Raw genomic sequence first — 20,253 nt, 5'->3', positions numbered from 1 at the left:
AAAATGTCAACAATTAATCTTCCTCTTAATTACCCAAAATAAACTCTTCTGGTCCATTTTCAATAGAAGGCATAATCGCTGGTCCATCAATGGCATCTTTACCCTCTTTTTCAAGCTCTTCAACTAACAGAGAAAAAAAATAACAAAAGTTAATCAACCCAAACAATTAACATGTAATGACAATATGACAATAACATTAATCCATACATGATAAACGATTTGAAAGAAAGACACAAAGACACTAGAAAACAGAAATCAGCATCGATAAATTATCAAATTGATCCAATGTGAAAACAAAGATCTTGGAAAATGATTTTTATGATTATTATTTATGCGGTGATTAAATGATTTGTGAGTAAAATTCATAAATGCTTATCAATAGTTTCACAATATTAATTATCGTTTTATCAAAGTTAAGTACTGTTTCTTTGAATGACTTCACTGAGTATAAGGAGTTTCAAGGTATTATAATAGGTAGTAAGTAATATAAGCACATTCAATTTGTTTTCAGATAACCAGTTAGTTCAGTTGCTAATAATTTATATTGATTCTTTGGTGAGTTACTGATTTATTAATACTTTCATACATACGAAAATGTATTTTCAACTCATTGGGTTTCTATGTTTATTAGCATCAACCAAAGCTCTAGAAGACACTTGGACCTCGACAAGTTCTGATGGATCAACTACCTGCAATTATACCTACATTTATTGTAATGATGATTTGAATTGCCTAACAAATTAACCTATTGATGTTACTAATTAAATACATCTAGACTGATTGCTACTTTTTATTTTCTTAGATAACAGTGGATATTTTGTTGGACCTGAGGAAATAATTAGTGATGCCTTTGAATGTGGTCATGGAAGTGCTAATTGTATCACTACTTTGAAATTCACTAAAAATTTCACAACTCAATATGAAGGAGTTGAGAACTTGGATCCAAGAAGTTTTGAAAGTTTAAAAAGACGTGTTGGTCAATTGGTCAGTAAATCTGGTTTCGGCTCTGTAGAATCGATAATCAAAGAGGGGAGACATTCTTGCACCATTAGACCAGGATATCGAGTGCAAATAGTAACAAGAGCTCGTTATCAAAAGCTAACTGGTACTCTTGAAGAGCGATGTTTTACTTCCTGTTCAAACTGTATCCAAAAAGAAGATTCTATCAGATCAGTTCCATTGAAAATGAAAATACTCGTTGAAAGTAACAATGATAATCAGAACGATGAAAGTATAAGATGTAGAGTTGAACCTAAAGTGAAAATTGTCGCAATGACCAGAAGGAAAAGAAGCACAGCAAGACGATGTAATCCGACAAAAATGAGCGCCGGTAAAATGTTCAACGCTGTTGGTGATGTTCTTCACAAGGTTATGACCAATACTCATTTGAATCGAGTTAAAACTCTCGAACATACAAACATCGACGGACATAATGTTTGGGCTATCGGGATGTGTTGGAATGGACTGAAACACGATTTCTGTAAATTTTGTATCCGTGACCTTGTTGATAATATTTGGACAGAATGTGATAACGCAATAGGAGCACGGCTTAGGAGTAACAATTGCGGAATTAGATATGAGATGTACGAATTAACTTCAGCGAACTCCGAAGACTCTTTTGTATTCAATGATTGATATCATATTCTAAGCCACGAAATGATGACCGTTACAAAGATATTTTTAACATATGATTTGATTCAAAATCTATGAAATTATTAACCGATTGATTCAGAATCATCTTGATTGTTTGTTACTAATTGTGACTATTGGATTTATCTAATCAATCTCATTTCTATGCATCTGATGAACAGTAGGAACGATAACAACAGTAACAATTAACATTTAGCAAAAAATTTAAATCACTAATTGAATGTTAGTGATAAAAATTAGAAACAAAATCAATAAATTAAAAGTTAAATTTTACTATTGGTTTATTATTATTGATGATGTTACGATTGTTAGAATGAGAGAAACTTAATTATTGGTTTATTAATGAACACAAAATAAATTGTAAGTTATTGGTTAATATAGAGGGTCCAGTGATTTAATCATCTCATGGCAATTTAATATTAGGCGTGTTTGTATTTGTCGAAAATGGTGTAAAGAACTCGAAGAACGGATTTAAGATCGGCATTGACAATGTCCTCAGCTCGAACCTTGTGTTTTACCTGATGAAGAAAATGATAAGACGAAACAATGAGTTAATTAAAGAAAAGGTTAAAGGTAATCAATCGACTCACATAGATACCAGCATCTTCCATCAATTGAAAAGCGACATTAACGTTGTGAAGCTTATTGATTGGTGAACAATTAATGTAATTGTGAGGTAACAAAGCAGTTTCCTTTCCGGTCAGTGTATCGGCAACAGGGTCGGCATCGGAGGTCGTGTAAATATTTCCCAAAGGTACAAAGTAACCTTCAAGTGTACCCATTAGGAAGATAAGTAATAGACCGTCACTAAATTGATTAGCATCTAAATCTTGTCCGGACGAACCAGAGAAACATTCAATGTTAATTGTATTCAAATGACGATTAACAAAGTTAACCAATGATCGCTTAACGATTTGTAATTTATCGAGTGCATGATCAAATAGAGTGTCAAAAGCATCGCGAGGTTCAACTCTCATTCCAAGTTCATCAAATGATCCAGTTAATTGTTCAGTTATGGTTCGAGTGTGTAACTGTCCATCTCGCTTCTGGACAACAACAATTCGGACGGTAACATTTTCGGGAAGACGGATCGGTGCTCGATAATGTCTGAGTAAGGCAACCAAAAGGTGAATAATTTCAACGGGATTCTTATTATGAATACCTGGTGATTGAGAAAAACAAAAGAAATAGGAAAATTTGTATCATCGAATGATTTTTTTTTCTGTTCAGCTCGAAGCAACGATTTTACCATCGATTGTCCATTTAATCGTAGAGTACTTGGATTGTAGGCCTAAATGACGATTAGCAGTTTCCAATACAACTCGTAATTTGTATTTCTGTAAATCCTCATTCTGAGTAACTTCAATCACATCCAATTTTTGTCCACTGAAACAATCAAAAGGGAAAGTGAAATTAGTTTTTGAATGAGAATCCAAATCAAGTTAAAAGATTAATAATATTACCTTAGCTTTTCAACCAATTTTCCTAAAATTTGACCATCGTAAAGATCATTGGTCAAGGATTTGACAATGATTCTTTCATCACTGTAAAAGAAATGAAAAACAATATAATTAATCCAATCAAATCAATTGATCCTAAACAATTGAAAAACCCATACACAAGTTCATCGTTAATCCAATTGACCAATATTTTCAATAGCTCTTGATATCCATGATTACGATTAGACGATGGTTCCAACATGGTCCTTTCCTCATATTCACCTTTAATCAATCAAACAAAAAGAAACAATAAAAGTTAATCAAATGTAAATTAAAATGTCAACAATTAATCTTCCTCTTAATTACCCAAAATAAACTCTTCTGGTCCATTTTCAATAGAAGGCATAATCGCTGGTCCATCAATGGCATCTTTACCCTCTTTTTCAAGCTCTTCAACTAAGAGAAAAAAACAAAAGTTAATCAACCCAAACAATTAACCACAATAACATTATTATGATTAATCCATTTAAATCACAATCAAAACCATTGACACAATTTCACACCACAAGAGGTGTAACCATAATGTAAACAAATCAGCGGTAAATTTAACAACCCACAGAGTAATTGTCTCAATCTAAATTGTGTCTATGTAATTAAATTGACCTGCTTACCTTCAAGTTCATCTTTAATTTTCTTACGTCTTCCAATTGTCCCAAGATAATCAAGAAGTGAATCAGATTTAATTGTCGGTGGTGTTGATGGTGAAGCAGCAGCCATGATGGTGTAAGAGTCAATGTAGTGTTTACAATTTGAAAGAAAGACACAAAGACACTTTTAATTAGATTGGAAACTGGAAAAGAAACCAAAACAATTGACAATAAAAGAACAATTAATAGATCAATGGATAGAATTAACGGATTAATTGACTCATCGAAATTGGATTAAAATGAAATAATAATAAAGAGAAAAGGTTTCAACTTGTTCCGAGCTTTGCCTTCATCTCAATGGAAGGAGATCCAAGACCATAAATAGAAATGACTTTAGATGCCAAACTATGTGGGTTGTTTATATTTTCCTCTTTCTTTTCTTTCTTTTTTTTGTTTATCATCTTTCTTTCTTTCTTCTTCTGTCTAATTCCAATACATCATGAAACCCACACCATGAAAACTATGGTGGGTGTAGAGGAATCGGATATATCGAGTGGTACAAAGTTGACCAAAAGTGATCATCTTAGGAAAAGTATTAAGACAATTTCGTTTATTTTTATCCATTTTTTTTTCTTGTAGAAAATCAACTTTGCTTAATTGTTGAAGCAAATCAAATGTGATTCAATTAGATTTGTTTTCTTTTTCGTGTTTTTTGACAAATTGAATATATTTTACATGGAAATCAGATGAATGAAGACAATAATTGTTGTAACACCAAGAGAGAGATAGAGACATACACAAATATTGGAGAATCGTCTTCATTTTGAATAGTTAAACCAACAATTAAGGTATAATACGATTGAAAAGAGAATCTTTAATTGTTTGTCCCATTAATCCATTTATGGCTTCGATTGTAGTCTTACAACAATCTTTGGTTGCCTTTGATAATTTGTCTTCTCCTCTTTTCTCACCAGGATCAGAATGTAAGATGAAACTTGTTCCCCTTGATTGGGTCTCCGCGTGTTCTAATTTATCGGCTAAATCGGAAATCTGTCCAGTTGTATAATCAGAATTAGTTAATAGACTTGATGAACTGAGAGTATGAACCCAATAATTATTCCACAAGGAATCAAGTAATTTACAATCAAGTGATGATTTAAAATAGGAAACTTCCAAGGAGTAATATTGTTTACAGTGGACACCAAAATCTTCAATCTTATTCAGCGGAATACTTTGATATTCTGATGGACCTTCATCTGGTGGCTTATAACCTTTAGGATAAGTACGAAAAGCGCCAAGATTTACCTTACCCGCTGATATGGTTCGAGTTGGATCAATAACAATGGCCACAAAGGGCTCTTGAAATTGTTGATTCAACATTTGGGTTGACACATCAATACCCGATAACCAGCAACCATAACCAGGATGTGAATGATACCAGCCGATAACATTTTCCAATCGGCCAACCTGTTGAGCGGATTCCGTATAAGCAGCCATATATTCATAGGCTTGAGCCTGAGCATTAACCCGAGTCTCGGTTCCCTCGACAGGTAATGCAAACGAATCCATGACAATCATTGTTCTAGCATCAACCTTACCCAATAAGAGTCCCATAATCTCAAGGGTACCACCAGAACGTGCGTGCATCACCATCTTAAGTAAAGCCAAAGCCGAAACCCGAATATCTTTAAAATAATGAGGATCCTTTTCCCAAGGTTTAGCTTGTAACATATCCATGTGTTGACTTTTATTGTATTGATAGATTTCATCGATTCTACCAGTGGTTGCAGAAGACGATGAAGAACCAGACGGTTCACCCCTGTTAGCATCCATGATTATCTGATGAAAATAAAAATAAACAATTCGAAAACAAATTAATCACAATTCAAATGAAACTCCAATTACAATTATCCTCCAACACATATGAATCATTGAATTTCACAAAACATAAACAAAGAATAACCAACATCATCTGGTAGAGAAAAACGAAACTAAAAAGAATTTTTTTTTTCGAAATCGAGTGAAAAATGAAAGTGACAATAAAACACCTAGAAAATTGATGATAAACTTCAATTTGATTGATTAAAACAATAGAAGCAATTAAAGGTTATTGAGATCGATCAACTAATCATCAAATTAATTGAATATTATCAAGGTTAAGATAGTAAAGGACAAGAGAAAAGATTGAAATGAAAAAAGTTCTTTCAGTCGATTCTGAACATTTGTATCAATAGAAACGAATAAGAAAAATAAAAACTAATATTAATCTAAATGATTCTCAGGTGAACTTTTTTTTATTCTTATAACGGTAAATTTTTCTCTCTTTTACTTTAATTTTCACATTTTTATTAACTCATCATTGTCCTGAGATGATAATATTATATGTTATGTATTTTTTTTTCGTGTTTGTCTCTTCATGTGCTCATAAATTTTCATTCAGGTAACATTGAATCTTCATGGAATGATGATGATAATGATACCGATAATAATGAAGATAAGGATGATAATGATGAAGATGATGAGCATGTCCTTACCTTAAATAACATCTATTAGATAGTTGAGTCGACGTGAATAAAAGGTTCTAACCTTGCTTTTTTTTCATGCTTATGTTAGTTTACCAGCAATCATTTTTTTCACACAGTCAGAACTTTTCTTGCCTCATTTTAACTGTAACAATCAATTGATTCACATTAATCAACATTATCCCAATAAATTGATATTAAACTTTAATCAAACTCCGAAATTTAATATCAGTCACTCTCTCTCTCTCTCTATTTGTGTGTGTAAACAATATTAATCAATGAATATAACATATCACTTATGCCTTTTGATTGTAAAAAAAAATCATCGTAAATACCCAATGATTAATGCAAAAGTTTTAATTGTTTCAAGTAAATAAACAGAAAAAAAGAAGAGCCAACAAATTACAAACAATAGTAATCAAAAAGTTAACAATCAACACAATTAACTCTCTTCACTTTAATCAACTTGTTTACTCAATTATGCATTTTGGTGACACTTTTTTCAAATCTACTTATTAATTGTTGTTTTGTATATATGAAAACAAATCCTCAACTTTGTTGCTACATTTGGATTACAACCATTACTATTTAACCACAACAACAACAATCAAGGACAATCAATATTATATTATTATTATTATTATTATTACAACTTTACTATGTTATTGTTACAGTTACTTTTATCATCATCAACCAATCTTGATTATCAGAATAATCAATTGATTAAAAATAATGATCCGGTGATTATTGTTTGGGTAAAATGGTTTGCTCCAATGTTAATTACTCTAATCTACTTTTAATCAAAGTCATGCCTAATCAACAAGATAACTGCCAATTAGTAAATCACCATCAAGATATACCCTCATCTCCATCAATTTCATCATCATCACCAATCATTATAACTAATCACCATTCAACTAATCATATTGATTGTATCAATTCTAATTGTAATAAAAGAGTTCATTTTGAAAATGATCAGGCAATTATATCAATTCCATTAAATAATCAAAGTTCTTGCTCATGTAATCATTCATCTTCTTCCTCATCATCACCTGGTTATTGTCCAGGGAATCATCATTATCCTTTTCCTTATCATCAACATCATCATCCAACTAATCAACAACATCAGCAACAACAACCATCATCATCATCTTCATCATCGTCACACCATCTAACAAGTTTACTATCAACAAGCTTCAATGGACAACAACAATTAACTGATAATGATCAAGGTGATGTCAATGATGAAATTGATAAGGTTAACAGTAAAGGTAGAGGTCATTGTGGAAACAGTGGTCAAGGTGGTTTTGGTAAGGGGAAAGATGAGGATGAGGAAGGAGGTGAGACAGGGGAAGATGAGGAAGAGGAAATATTAATTGATGATATTGATTCCGCTTGTTTCATTCAACTTGATCCAAGTCTATTAGTTTCAAATCTTAATTGTGATAATAATGGTAATGAAAATGTTAACGAGTCAAATGTTAATCATAATTTATTTAACTGTAATGAACAAGGTATCATTAAAATGCATCAACTAATCACCTCATCAACATCATCATCACCATCACAATCAACAACAACAAAAACTAAAGTTGCAACAATGATAAAACCAGAAACTAATACAATCCAATCAACAATTAATTCATCGGAAATAACTAAATCATTGGATAACCATTGTTCATATAAACACATTATCATTAACCCTTTAGATGTTTGTTATCATCACCATCATCAATTTGATGATAATGATCACAATGATGAACATGATAACATTAATGGTGATGATAATCATCACCATCAACTTTATTATCAACAACAATTTCATCATCTCGACACCAATCATGTTAATCTTTTACCTTATTTCAATCAAACTGATGGTTCTCATAATCATAATCATAATAATCATCATCATCATCATCGTCATCATCCTCTTGAGCAACATTCCCATGGAAACAATCATTTCCCTCCCTGTCAACATCATCACTTAAATGAGCAACATCTTCATCACCATAACCATAATCATCATCAAACACAACAATTAAACTCAACTAATGAAACGGAAACCGATGACCAACCTTCATCATCACCAGGATCATTTACCCTGTTACCGGAAAATAGTTTTGACCATCCCCTTCCGATTCAGGATAATAATAAACTGACCACAGCAATAACAGCACCTTTACCACCTACACCATCGTCAAAAGTTGATACATTGTTACAACAATCAACTAATCACATTACAATTGAATCTGAAAATGTGCCATCAACAATTGAGTGTTTTAATCAATGTTGTGATTGTTGTTTCGTTAAATTGTTGGATCCAAATATTAGTATTGAGGGTAATAGTAATTCAGTGAAAGCAAGTAATTTGTTAACAACTTCATCATCACCTCAATGTCTTTCTCATCATCATCATCATCATCTACAACAACATACAGAGATTATTACATCTTCATCACCTTCAAGCGTATTAACTACAACCAAACCCACCACAACATTATCATCATCATCATCATCCAGACAACCTTGTACTTTGTGTTTATCCTCATCTTTAACACTTCCCCATCCAGGTAAACATTACAACAACAACAACAACAACAATCAGTATCATAATCGACAACACAATCATTGTAATCAACTGTCATCCATCATTCCTTTATCAACATCGTCAACTTTACCCTCAATTAAACAACGACCTAATATCCGATTGAATAAAAGTTCAATATCTAACCATGAATATCACCAGAATCCTCATCAACATGCTCGATGTGACCATTCCCAGTGTTCCAGTGTCAAAGTGAAAAGTTCAAGTGTTCACATGAACAGTAAACTTGACCCACCCTATCAACATGAAATCTTACCTGATGAAATAAGAAAAAAATATCCACCGGAAAATAGTGACCTCAACAATAACGATAACGGTGTAACTTACCTGCCGATCATAATTGTCTCAACTGTATTAACCGTATCAACGGTACTTCTTGTAATTGCTTCAATATTTTTCATCAAATGTAAGTACCACAATTGATATTATCTTATTACTAATTAATCGTTCAATTGATGACAAAATAACCTGTTAATTAAGATAACCATGGTTACCCTGTTAATTTAGCTCCTCAATCAAATTAGACAAATGATAATAGTAAAATTTTTTGATTACCATTAAATTATCATTATCAAAATACAGACAAGAAAAAAAACTAATTAGTTTTACATATTAGATATAATTAAATCATGTTGATCAATCAATTGTAATAAAAATCACAAATGATGTGACACATTGAGATTATTATTATTATATCACAGAAAAAAATATGAAATTAAATTTTCAAAGTGATTACAATTCGAGAAAAGCAAATTAATTATAAATTATCAATCGTTACGTGAGTTGATTATCAACGTAAATATCGAAAGTTATTACAATAGAGATGATGATGAGTTGATGAGAGAGAAGGAGAAAAAAAAAAGTTCTAATGAAAAGTTTTTCGTTCTCAATGAATGAGTTTTGGAAACACTTATCTTATTAATCGTAGTAGAAAACAAGATGAGTTAAATTGGCTTCACTTTATCTCAACAATCAATTTTGACAATTTAAAATGATTATCAACAATTAAGAAACTCTTATTGTATCGATTTTCATGATAATCTATTATCATGTTAATCTGAGATTTCTCTTGGCAAACTTTCCCCTCTCATTTAAATCTCTTACCTCGAGTTTCTCTAGACCTAAATGATAGAAAGTGAATGAGATAGTAAAAAAAAAAGTTCTATCGATTAGAACTATTAATTTTTTTTTCTTCTCCTTCACTTTCCCTTTTCTCCAAGACAATCTCGACTATGATTAGTTAATGGATGTACGATGATTAACTGGAAATGAATGGATGAACAAAATGACTTATCTGATGAAGATAATTGAATGATCATCATGAGGTGAGGAGGAAAAAAAATCTAAATGTATTCATAATTGAATTGAGAACTTTTTCCTTTTCCATTTTTTTTTAGAACTTTGTTCTAACAGATCCTTTTCGATTACGATAATCATATCCCCCATATGAATTAATCAATCGATTATCAAAACAAGGATTCAATTGAATCTCGATTGTAAAATTTGATCATTTTACATGAGAATACAAAATCTAAATCAATCATCACCTTTAAATTAACTTTAATACAATTACAATACAATTAGTGAGCCTTTAATTGTTTACAAATGGTTATTTACAATGATATTTATGTAACTTTGATCATTAATTGTTTGAAATTGATGATTTATTGATTGTTGATATTATTATTAATAATAAATGAGTTGATCGTTTTCACTTGATGAAAATCATTCATAACTATTATCATCATCATCATCATCATCAACAACATGATAATCAACCTTTTCCTCTTCACCTCCTCCTCATTGTCATTAAAATGATCAAGTTAATCGGGGATAATTAATTTAATCACGCAAACTAATCAACATTAGTTTAACAATTTATCGAAATGTAAATAGAAAATAAAACAAAATTTACCCAACAATTAACTCGATTCAATGTTAATCACTTTTCCTTCGTACACTTGGATTGATATAAAAGTAACAATGTAATTTTCATAAGGAATGATAATCATGATACATATTAGGCTTATATAAATTGACCAATGGTCAATTGGGTTGAACAGTAAACCACAAAAACTTAGTCCCATCAATTACTGTAAAAATGAGTTTTCATTAGTAAATAAATGCCAAACAATTGTAATTGTCTTTCAATCACAAGTTAATTAACCTTTTATTTGACCAGAAACTTAATCATCTTCTCATACACATTAATCAAATGCTACAACAGTTTAAGAATTACGTTAATTGTGAAGGTATATCCATCTAAATACAAGAAAAGTGATAATGATTGATTGTAATTGATTGTTTTGTTTTTACCGTTACATTGATTTAGAAACAATTGTATCGTGATTATAATTTAGTTACAATAATCAAACCTTTTTGTTTCCTTGATTTTGTTGATTGTTTCAATTTTTGTTTTCATTTGATTCAGTTCAAGATTTGAAATTAACAAAATCTAATCAGTATCATGATGATTTAAATTTGTAATCTTATTATCACAAACACTCTGACATTAACTGTTGAATTGATTTAATTCTGACAATTTAAAGAAAACCGTAATTAAATTAGATTTTCACAAATTGGGTTAACCCAAACTTGCCTTAAATTTATCAGCCAGTTATTTTATTCAATTCAATTTGAAATTAAATCATTGCCATTTAATTAGCCTCACAATGACAATTAGCTTGATTGTAATCAAGTGATTCAAACTACAAAATGATTGGTAAACTAATAGTTAATCAATAAGCAAATAATTTACAATCAATTTCATCGGGTTGTTATTGAATATCAATGATTCAAATTGGATTAATAAATTAACCATCATTTTAAAATCGATACTTGTATATGTATGATTTGAGATTTTTATCGAATAATAAATAAATTAAATGAGATGAAAGTTCTGAGGAAAAAAAAAGTTCCTGATTTATTCATACAACTGAATGGATCTTGGATTTTAGAACTTGAAATCGAACTGAAAATTTAGACAATGAGATGATGATCATGATGAAAGAATTGATATAATTTATTGTTGAGAAAATAAAGAATCGAATGAGATAAAAGTTCGGCCTCATGATAAAGCTAATAAAATACTTTGGACAATATTTTATATCCTTGGTATTGGAAAATCTGATTTACAGAACTTTTTTTTTCTCTCCTTTTTCTGGAACTTTTGTTTCACCTTATTCCATTTATCGAGTGGTCAATGGAATTATTTATATTATTTGGTGACTTTCTTGACATGGTGATGATGATATGAAAAGAGAAGAAGATGAAAATTGTGAATCAAATGAAATCCAGTTTCCCGAAGATCAGATAATAATATTTAACAGAATTGACACTTTCTCTAGGAAGGAAAAGTAAGATGAAAATGATAATATTATGAAGATGATGATAGAGAAAGAGGAAAGATATTTATCTCATTTAATTCTGTCCAAATGAATAGACACTTTGTGTATTTATATGAAATTCATGATATTGCAAGAGGAAAAGATGAAGAAGAGAGAGAAAAAATCTTATCAGATTCTGAGAACAAAAAATTGAGATATAAATGATAGCCAAAAGGTTGTCTGTAGAGAGAGAGAGAGATATTATACCGATTCCAATGGATTCTATTGTTATCATGATAATATCTTGGAGATGATAATATTATCATAAAGGTCAATTCTGAGTGAGTGAGTAACATGTGATAAAAATTCCCATCGGTCCATTCAAAGAAAATTGAACAAGAAAAATGTCCAATATGAAGAGAGAAAGAAAAAAGTTTTTTTTTCCAATTCACAAGAAACAATATTATCTTTTACTCGTAATCTGAGTTCCATCTATCATCAGCTGAATAATATTCATCTTTCCATGGTTTCTCATGATTCTCTCTTCCTTTTATCATCTTAATCTTCATCTCTCTCTTTCTCACATCCCCATTCTGGCATCTCCTGTGAGTAGAACTTTTTTTCTCAAATTCATTGTGATAATATTATCATGAGATGATTTATTTACACTTTTGTACCATCATTCAGGGAATCATTGAAAAGATAATGTTTGTTGCCTTTCGTCAATCATGAAATAATTTCCTTCCCTGGAAACTTTTTTGTTTTTCTCAAATATTCTCAGAAAAAAGCAGAAAAGTTTCATTTTCCCCTGAACAAAACAATCTCACCTATTACTTACCAGAAGTCTTCATGATATGTCACCATTGCATTTGTAATTCCTCTTATTAAAGAATGAATAAAAATCATATTACCAGAATTATCTCAGTTTACAACTAAAAGGAATCAAAAGTGATAAAATAATTTGTTAAAAAATAGGAACAGGAAATGATAATGATGAGAATTCATTGGAATTTGAGTATATAAACTAATGTATAACAAAAAATCATGAATATCATTTGTTACTCTGAATAATCATAGTGATACATAACAATCAGTATCAAGGAAAATATTACCAATCAACTTCAATAGGCTAGATGCTAGAAGATAAAAAAAAGTTCTGATATCATTTCAAGCTATTATCATTACCATTATCATGATAGTTCTTAAGGTATAATGTACAACTGTATTATCATGATGATGCAAAAATATATCTGAAAATTTTGAGTATTTCTTCAATCATGGAAATGATAGAAATTCCCTTAGGTGTAAAGGTAAATGCTATGTATGAATGTTGAAAGTTCTGAGCCTTTGATATTTTTCCCATGGTGGAATCAAGAGAGAAGGTAAAAAAGAAAGAAGCAAAAAAAATAGAGAGAGAAAGAGAAAGATATCTTTTCATCGTTCGAAATTCAGTTCAGAATCTCATGTGTGATATATATTACTATAATCGGATGATCTCAAGATATATTCACCCTAAAAGTACATCAGTTGATGAACATTTTCCCATGAAATGTGCTGAAAAATTCAATTAATTCCTATTTGAACCTAACCAATTGTTACAATATACTGATGATGAATTAATTAGTTTACATGATTTCCATTTAAATTCAATGTTTACACCGAATCAATTTCATGATATATTATCAGGAATATATTATTCAATGTGTATCTAAGTGTAGTTGTATTCACCATCCAACAATTAAATCACATTTTCATTGATATAATTTAAATTGTTTACACATTCACCTTAATAGACTTTTCAACCAATTCATATGGGAAAAGTTAATTTGTAAATCATTTGTTAATTGTGGTTTTTGTTTTCTTTACATTTCAAATTTAACTTTTACTTTGATTAATTCATGAGAAATTATTCATATTTACAAATTGCAACTTTTTAATTGAAATTAATTACGTTTATAATTACAAATAATTAGTTTGAGAAGATGAGGAAAAAAAATGTTCGTTGTCAAAGTGAAAAATTTGTTTTGACTTTTGAATTAAATCTTATGATTAGATCTGAATTCATGTTGAAACTTTGACATGAAAGTTAAATTTGATATTCACCATGATAAGTGAATGAATCTATCTTGAGGTAATATCGATATAAATTGAGAATTCTGATCAAATCTTTGAGAACTTTTTTTCTGCTCTACATTGAGATGTTGAGGTTTCCACATTTTTCCGTCATCCTTTTCATCATCGTTATACTTTGAATGAATTTTGAATCATTTTCTCAGGAAATCTATCTACTGATTCACATTGAATTCAATTGAAATCACAAGTGTTCTCCCTGAATTCCTACAGAACTTTCCCTTCTATCCTTTACTTCCTCAGTTTTCATGCTTATTAACACTTCTTTTCAATTTGATATACTGAAGGGTGGATGATGAAACTGAGTAGAGGGAAAAGTTTCTCATGGTTGACACAAAATGTATCCCATCAATAATATAAGTCGAGAATGTCAATTTCAATGGTGTTCAGATTAGACAGGGGAAGTGGATAAACCATGAGAGGAAAACAGTGAGAAGGAGCAAAAAAAAATTCGCAACAAACATGATAATTTTACCATGAAAATGAGTATAAATATTATGAATATCATGTATGAATAATAATAATGATAGTGTAAGGATAATATCAATATTTTGACAATCAACTTACATCATGTAATAATAAAGTATCATGAATTTTTTTTTGTCCTCAAACTGAAATAACTTTTGAAATAAACTTATTTCCAGTTTCATGATATGATGTATACCAATGACTATGTTAACTTGAGTCTTAATCATCCAGTTAATTCAATATAAAATTATTTATAACATAAATTGAGACTCTACATGAAGATAGTATGGAAAAAGTTTTACAGGGAAAAAAAAGTTCTGATGTTGAAGTTAACATAATTTCAAGAATCTGAGATGAATTAATGTTACCCATGAGGATCTATTGAAAGTTTGCAGATTTCAGTGAATGAAGGATAACATGTTATCCCTTTTACTTGACTTATTGATAAACATTGTGATAGATATTTAATTTTAAAATTCTCAGGTGAGATTATCACCTTACCAATTTATCATGTTACCATTTCAATGAGAACAACATTTTCAAAATTCAGTCTATTCAATTTTTATTTATTTTCGATAAAATTTTCATCTATCAGAACTTTTACTCTTTTTGACAACATTGTTGTAAAAGTTTCAAGATGATAAATGTATTTGGATGAAAAAATGAAGAGAGAGAGATGAGGATGATGATGACTATCATCATGTTCACTGAGATGTGAGATGATGATCTTACCTCTTACCTGTCAAAAAAGTGAGAACCACAAAATTGTGGTCAACATTTTTTGCTTGTTAACCAAGATTCATGTGGATATGAATTAGTATATTATTTGTCCACTTTGGTGAAAACAAGTCATCAAACTGATCGAAGGTTTTTCCACATTAACACCAATATTATACTTTCTGAGTGATTCCAATAATTGTATCATGTTAATCATGAACTTTACTCATGAGAAAATTTAAACTTTCCCACCTTCTTGTCAACTAGATTAATCTAATTGACCAATCTAATCATGATTAACTAATTTTACCTGATTAAATATGTATTCTTACAGTTGATGATTAATTGATTTACATTTGGAACAAATTTCAATCATGATTTAAGATGTTCATGCCAGTTAACAGTTTTGATTGATTACAATTAAGTAAAATTGACTTGCGATTCTTAATGTTAATCATTTTTAATTAACTTTCACTTCAATTTCAAACACGATGATGATGATTTATATTGATAATAATACTAAAAAAATGATCACAGGGATTGGTGGTAAAAATTGATGATCATGAAAAAAAAAGTTACATGATAAAAGTTCAGTTTTTTTTGAGTGAAAAATTTTCACTGAATAAAAAAAAAGGTATATTCATAAACCATGATAATAATCATGCTCATGATGATGATAGAGTAATAATAATTTTCATGATTCAATTTAGTTTTATCATTATCAAGGTAAAAGTTTAGGATAACGATAGGAACTGTTGATAGAGATGAAAGTTATCATTATTGAAGTTTGACACGAAATCAAATGGTTCATTATCATGATGATGGTGAATAGAAACAAAAAATAGTTCATTAAGTTTGATATAATTTACATTGTATTAGATTATCATGGTTATCTCATGGTGAAAGGATGATTGTGTTCATCATGCAAAAAGAGATGAAGACAAGTACAGAATTGGATTGATTAAGAATGATAAAAATTGTTCTCAGCATATTGTGACCATCAACCGGTGTAATTGTCAACTCTTTTTCTTGTTCAGTAAAAATGTTGACAATCCCATGAAAATTACTCAGATCAGGTGAAGAAGATGAATAAAGTATTAAGATGAATTAAGGTAAAAGCATATCAAGTATTCATTTCCTTCATTCACTATTTCCATTTAATTAAATTTCCATTCTCATCGTTGTTTCACTTGACCATTTAAAGAGGATATTCCAGTCTATTTTTCAGATACTCTTTCTCCATGGTAACATTGTATTCACCTTAATTCAATTCTTATAATTTGGTTGGAGAAAAAAAAAGTTTCCAAGATAAATGTTATTCCATCAAATTATCAGCATTCAAAGTAATGAAATTAACAGAATCTCTTACATGTATGTTATCATTATCATGATACTTTTTTTTACTTTTATTGTGTTGACACTCACAATCTCAGGTTAATTAATCAGAATCTATTTCTCTCTCTCTCTTTTCCAATCAACTGTTATTATTTTGTATCTTTAACTTTGATCATGATGAAAGATTGGGTGAGGTTCTTATTCATTTGAATATGTAAATTAATTGAATTGTATTTATTACCATTATCATTAGTATTATTTAGGAAATTCTGTATCTTGATGATAAATGAAACTATTATCATGGTTATCTGAACTATTATCATGATTCCCACTTTTCCCTGGTAAGAAAATTAATTGATCCCTAGATTTTTCCTTGGGTGTATTTTAATTACCATAAATACCACTATTTGTGTCCATAGTGATTTGAATATTTAATTGATAAACTTTTACCTGAATCAATTGTTGATCATGTTAAACATTTGATTAATTATCCTCAGTAACAGTGATACAAATGATATTATATAATATATTAGATTAATGATTTGAAAGATTGATTGTTTTCACTTTTATTGTTAATTATTCATATTTCTCATTGAAATCATATTAATGTATTTCAAATGAATTGAAATTAAATAAAAGCTAATCAGTTGAGAATCATCAACTCTGATGGTTGATTGATGTTGAAATTAACCAGGGAGATTATTGAATGGGAGTATTAATGTAAGATCGTGGTGGGAATAGGTGAAAGTGTGTGGTTGGTGTTGATTTTCTCGGCGGGGTGGGTAGAAGTCAAAGAGGAAAACGTTTTGGAAGAAGCAAAAACATTGGCAGAACTCTCAATCTCTGAGATCTATCATGGATTTTTGTCTTTTTCCATGGTGGAAAAAAGACTTCGAAAAAAGTTCAATAGTGATAAAGGTTATATTGTTGTTTGTTTCTTTTTCTATTCGAAAACAAAGTTCTGTGTGTGCTCTTCAATGTAACTGGTTTTGTTTACTGTACAAATATTTGACATGATAAATACACGGTGGGAGAGATGAAGGTGGGATAAGGAGGAAGACGAAGTATCAAGTTGTGATGTTAAGACAATGAAAAGGATTCGAAACTGAAAGATAAGTTTTATCAACGATTAAACAGTTTCCAGAACTCAATCGAGAATATTTTTTTCTCTCTAATACCTTCCATAGGAAGATTGAATCATTTTCTCTCTGTTCATGATTATCATCATAAGAGATCTTTAGACGATTGGAAAGTTATAGTTGTATGAAAATTTGTTTTTCGAACTTTTTTTTCTGAAAAGTTCTTAAAACGATAACAAAAGATTCGAGTTGAATTGGATTCTCTCAATGGATCAACATCAATTAGGTTGATGATAAAACCAATTTCTCATCTAAATTATTGATTATCTTCTTGTTTATATTAAGTAACAATACGTAAAACTTTGTAGCATCTTCATCCTTTCTCATTCACTTCCTTCTCATCATAATATCATCTTTTCTTCATCTTGTTTACCCTGATATCTTTCCAATTTATCTTCATCATGATTGAGAAAGATAGAGAGAGAGAGAAACTGAACTTTTCTACTGAACAAGAATATCGGTGAAAAAGTTTACGATCCAAATCTACGCTCATGTAATCCTTAGGGCTATTTACTTTATCCATGTTTACCCTATGGAAGGAAAAATCCCATAGTGTATTTAACATGGAAATTCATTCAAGGAATGAAATTTTCATGGAGAATTTCATAATCGATTGTATCAGAATTTTTTGCTTCCATCAGAGTTACGACTAATTCTTGGGCTTAATTGTGGTCGTGATGTGAAAAAATATGATTAATTCATTTGTGAGAAAGTTAATTTCAATTTCTTCACCTCATAGACTAAGATGTTTGATTAATACTTTCTAAGAAAAGAGAGAGACTTTTCTGTTCTTCCATCATCTTTTACCGTTCTCTCAGCGTAACCTTAACAACAACATTGAAGTTCCTCCACAAAAAGGTTATTTATTTTACTTAATTCATCAACAAATTTATGTACACATTATATGAACCTTCAAGTTATCGTGTCTGTGAGTGTGTGAAGATATGAAGATAATTCAATAGAAACCGGAAGTTGATATTGAAAAAGACAGGAAAATATATCAATCTAACTTCATCGTCATCTTATTATAAGGCGACATGAAGATAGACTGGAAAAGGGTATCATCTCTTTTTTTTCATCTTCTCAGCCTTGATTTTGATTCTGATTGAATGTGAAAAGGGACAGGAAAAGGAAATAGGAAATAATAGTTTTAGGTGTTGCATCTGTGAATTGTATGTGTGTGGTTGATGAAAAAAAAAGTAAATATTTAAAAGGTAATCAAGGATTAATGATGAAATAGTCTCTACTAATTAAGATGCTAAATGAGTTCACTCAGAATCCTTAATTGTTACCATCATCTTGCACCTTAATTAGACAGTTGAAAGGTTTCAGTATTATAATTATCTTGTAATAATTAAATGATGATGATGATGATTAAGCTTAATGCAAATGAAAACATCATTAAGACAAAATCAATCAAATAAGAAATTAACTGCTTGATAATAATCAAATTTTGTCTTGAAGATGATGAAATTTGAAGTAAACAATTTAATGTTACAACTTTCAGTTGAAAGCAATATACAAACAATTAACATCTCTCAGGATAATAAACAATTTAAATTGTCTCCAGTTAGTTTGATTTAATTACCTTTATAAAGGATAAGGATGCTAATGATGAACGGAAACTTTTCATTTAAAACAGTTAATCAAAATTAAGATTTGCTTAGTATCCTAACTTAATTTTCACTGATTCAGTTCTCATAATTATATTAATCATATTATCATTATCATTAACTGTTAAAACTATGATGATGATGATCATCTTAATATTATTATCATTGCCAAGCATCTTGTCAACCTTTCATAATTAATAACTCAAGGGTAAATCTTGGCTAATTAGGTTGACACGTTTACACTTGAATTGTTACTTATATCATGTTATCATCATTACCATGAACACATTGGTAATTATCATGATGATAATGATTATTATTATGATACTCTCATGATAATACATGATGATATCAAATAATAGAGAGCAAGAATTGTGTACAAACTGATAAATTTATCACAATTAAAGCATTTTGTTGATTAAATTTTACCTACACAAGAATTGAAAGTAATAGTTTACAATTAACTAGATTAATTCCTCAAGTATTTTCATGATAAGTTTCATGATAGATTGAAGTTCGTGATTAATTTCAAAGATACGAATCAAGTTATATTTAAGATTGATAACATTATTACTGTTCCATAGAGAATTGAGAAAAGAGGAAGTTGACTTGTGATTTCTAAAGGTTTCAAAATGTTCATTTCTATCATGATAATGATGACA

The 20,253-nt window shown here is 29.8% G+C and overlaps 4 protein-coding genes across 4 annotated transcripts in view; 2 read left to right on the top strand and 2 right to left on the bottom strand.

The window, feature by feature from the left end:
• The first annotated feature begins 500 nt into the window (after positions 1-500).
• On the top strand, positions 501-1,774 carry LOC128394048 (uncharacterized). The gene is made up of 2 exons (XM_053354288.1): positions 501-712; positions 803-1,774. Exons 1-2 carry the CDS (start codon positions 595-597, stop codon positions 1,633-1,635), a joined length of 951 nt encoding a protein of 316 aa, XP_053210263.1. The 5' UTR covers positions 501-594; the 3' UTR covers positions 1,636-1,774.
• A 132-nt stretch (positions 1,775-1,906) lies between these two features.
• Positions 1,907-4,186, bottom strand: LOC128394046 (alpha-parvin-like). The gene is made up of 7 exons (XM_053354286.1): positions 3,761-4,186; positions 3,456-3,545; positions 3,269-3,371; positions 3,114-3,194; positions 2,900-3,036; positions 2,241-2,812; positions 1,907-2,168 (listed from the first exon to the last, which is right to left on the bottom strand). The coding sequence occupies exons 1-7, from the start codon at positions 3,864-3,866 to the stop codon at positions 2,070-2,072; spliced, it is 1,188 nt and encodes a 395-aa protein (XP_053210261.1). The 5' UTR covers positions 3,867-4,186; the 3' UTR covers positions 1,907-2,069.
• Positions 4,187-4,319: 133 nt separating this feature from the next.
• Positions 4,320-5,675, bottom strand: LOC128394047 (COP9 signalosome complex subunit 5-like). The gene has a single exon (XM_053354287.1). The coding sequence runs from the start codon at positions 5,567-5,569 to the stop codon at positions 4,580-4,582; it is 990 nt and encodes a 329-aa protein (XP_053210262.1). The 5' UTR covers positions 5,570-5,675; the 3' UTR covers positions 4,320-4,579.
• A 690-nt stretch (positions 5,676-6,365) lies between these two features.
• Positions 6,366-20,253, top strand: part of LOC128394073 (probable serine/threonine-protein kinase DDB_G0282963) — a 33,185-nt gene continuing 19,297 nt past the window's right edge. The window contains exon 1 of the mRNA XM_053354321.1: positions 6,366-9,269. Within this exon, the coding sequence (XP_053210296.1) occupies positions 7,019-9,269 (2,251 nt within the window). The 5' untranslated portion in view covers positions 6,366-7,018. The remainder of the gene's footprint in view (positions 9,270-20,253) is intronic.

The sequence above is a fragment of the Panonychus citri genome, unplaced genomic scaffold, assembly GCF_014898815.1.
Source record: "Panonychus citri isolate SS breed McGregor unplaced genomic scaffold, ASM1489881v1 Contig00139, whole genome shotgun sequence".
Lineage (NCBI taxonomy): Eukaryota > Metazoa > Arthropoda > Arachnida > Trombidiformes > Tetranychidae > Panonychus > Panonychus citri.
The sequence above is the reverse complement of the archived record's forward strand: the minus strand, read 5'-3'. Positions and strand labels throughout refer to the sequence as shown.

What these genes read in the sequence shown, in the direction of transcription:
- LOC128394048 (XM_053354288.1), top strand. Translation starts at nt 595, where the DNA reads ATGTATTTTCAACTCATTGGGTTTCTATGTTTATTAGCATCAACCAAA. An exon ending in CAATTATACCTACATTTATT is followed by an intron (nt 713 to 802) that starts GTAATGATGATT and finishes TTATTTTCTTAG; the next exon opens with ATAACAGTGGATATTTTGTT.
- LOC128394046 (XM_053354286.1), bottom strand. Translation starts at nt 3,866, where the DNA reads ATGGCTGCTGCTTCACCATCAACACCACCGACAATTAAATCTGATTCA. An exon ending in TGGATTAACGATGAACTTGT is followed by an intron (nt 3,195 to 3,268) that starts GTATGGGTTTTT and finishes TTTCTTTTACAG; the next exon opens with TGATGAAAGAATCATTGTCA. An exon ending in TGGAAGATGCTGGTATCTAT is followed by an intron (nt 2,169 to 2,240) that starts GTGAGTCGATTG and finishes TTTCTTCATCAG; the next exon opens with GTAAAACACAAGGTTCGAGC.
- LOC128394047 (XM_053354287.1), bottom strand. Translation starts at nt 5,569, where the DNA reads ATGGATGCTAACAGGGGTGAACCGTCTGGTTCTTCATCGTCTTCTGCA.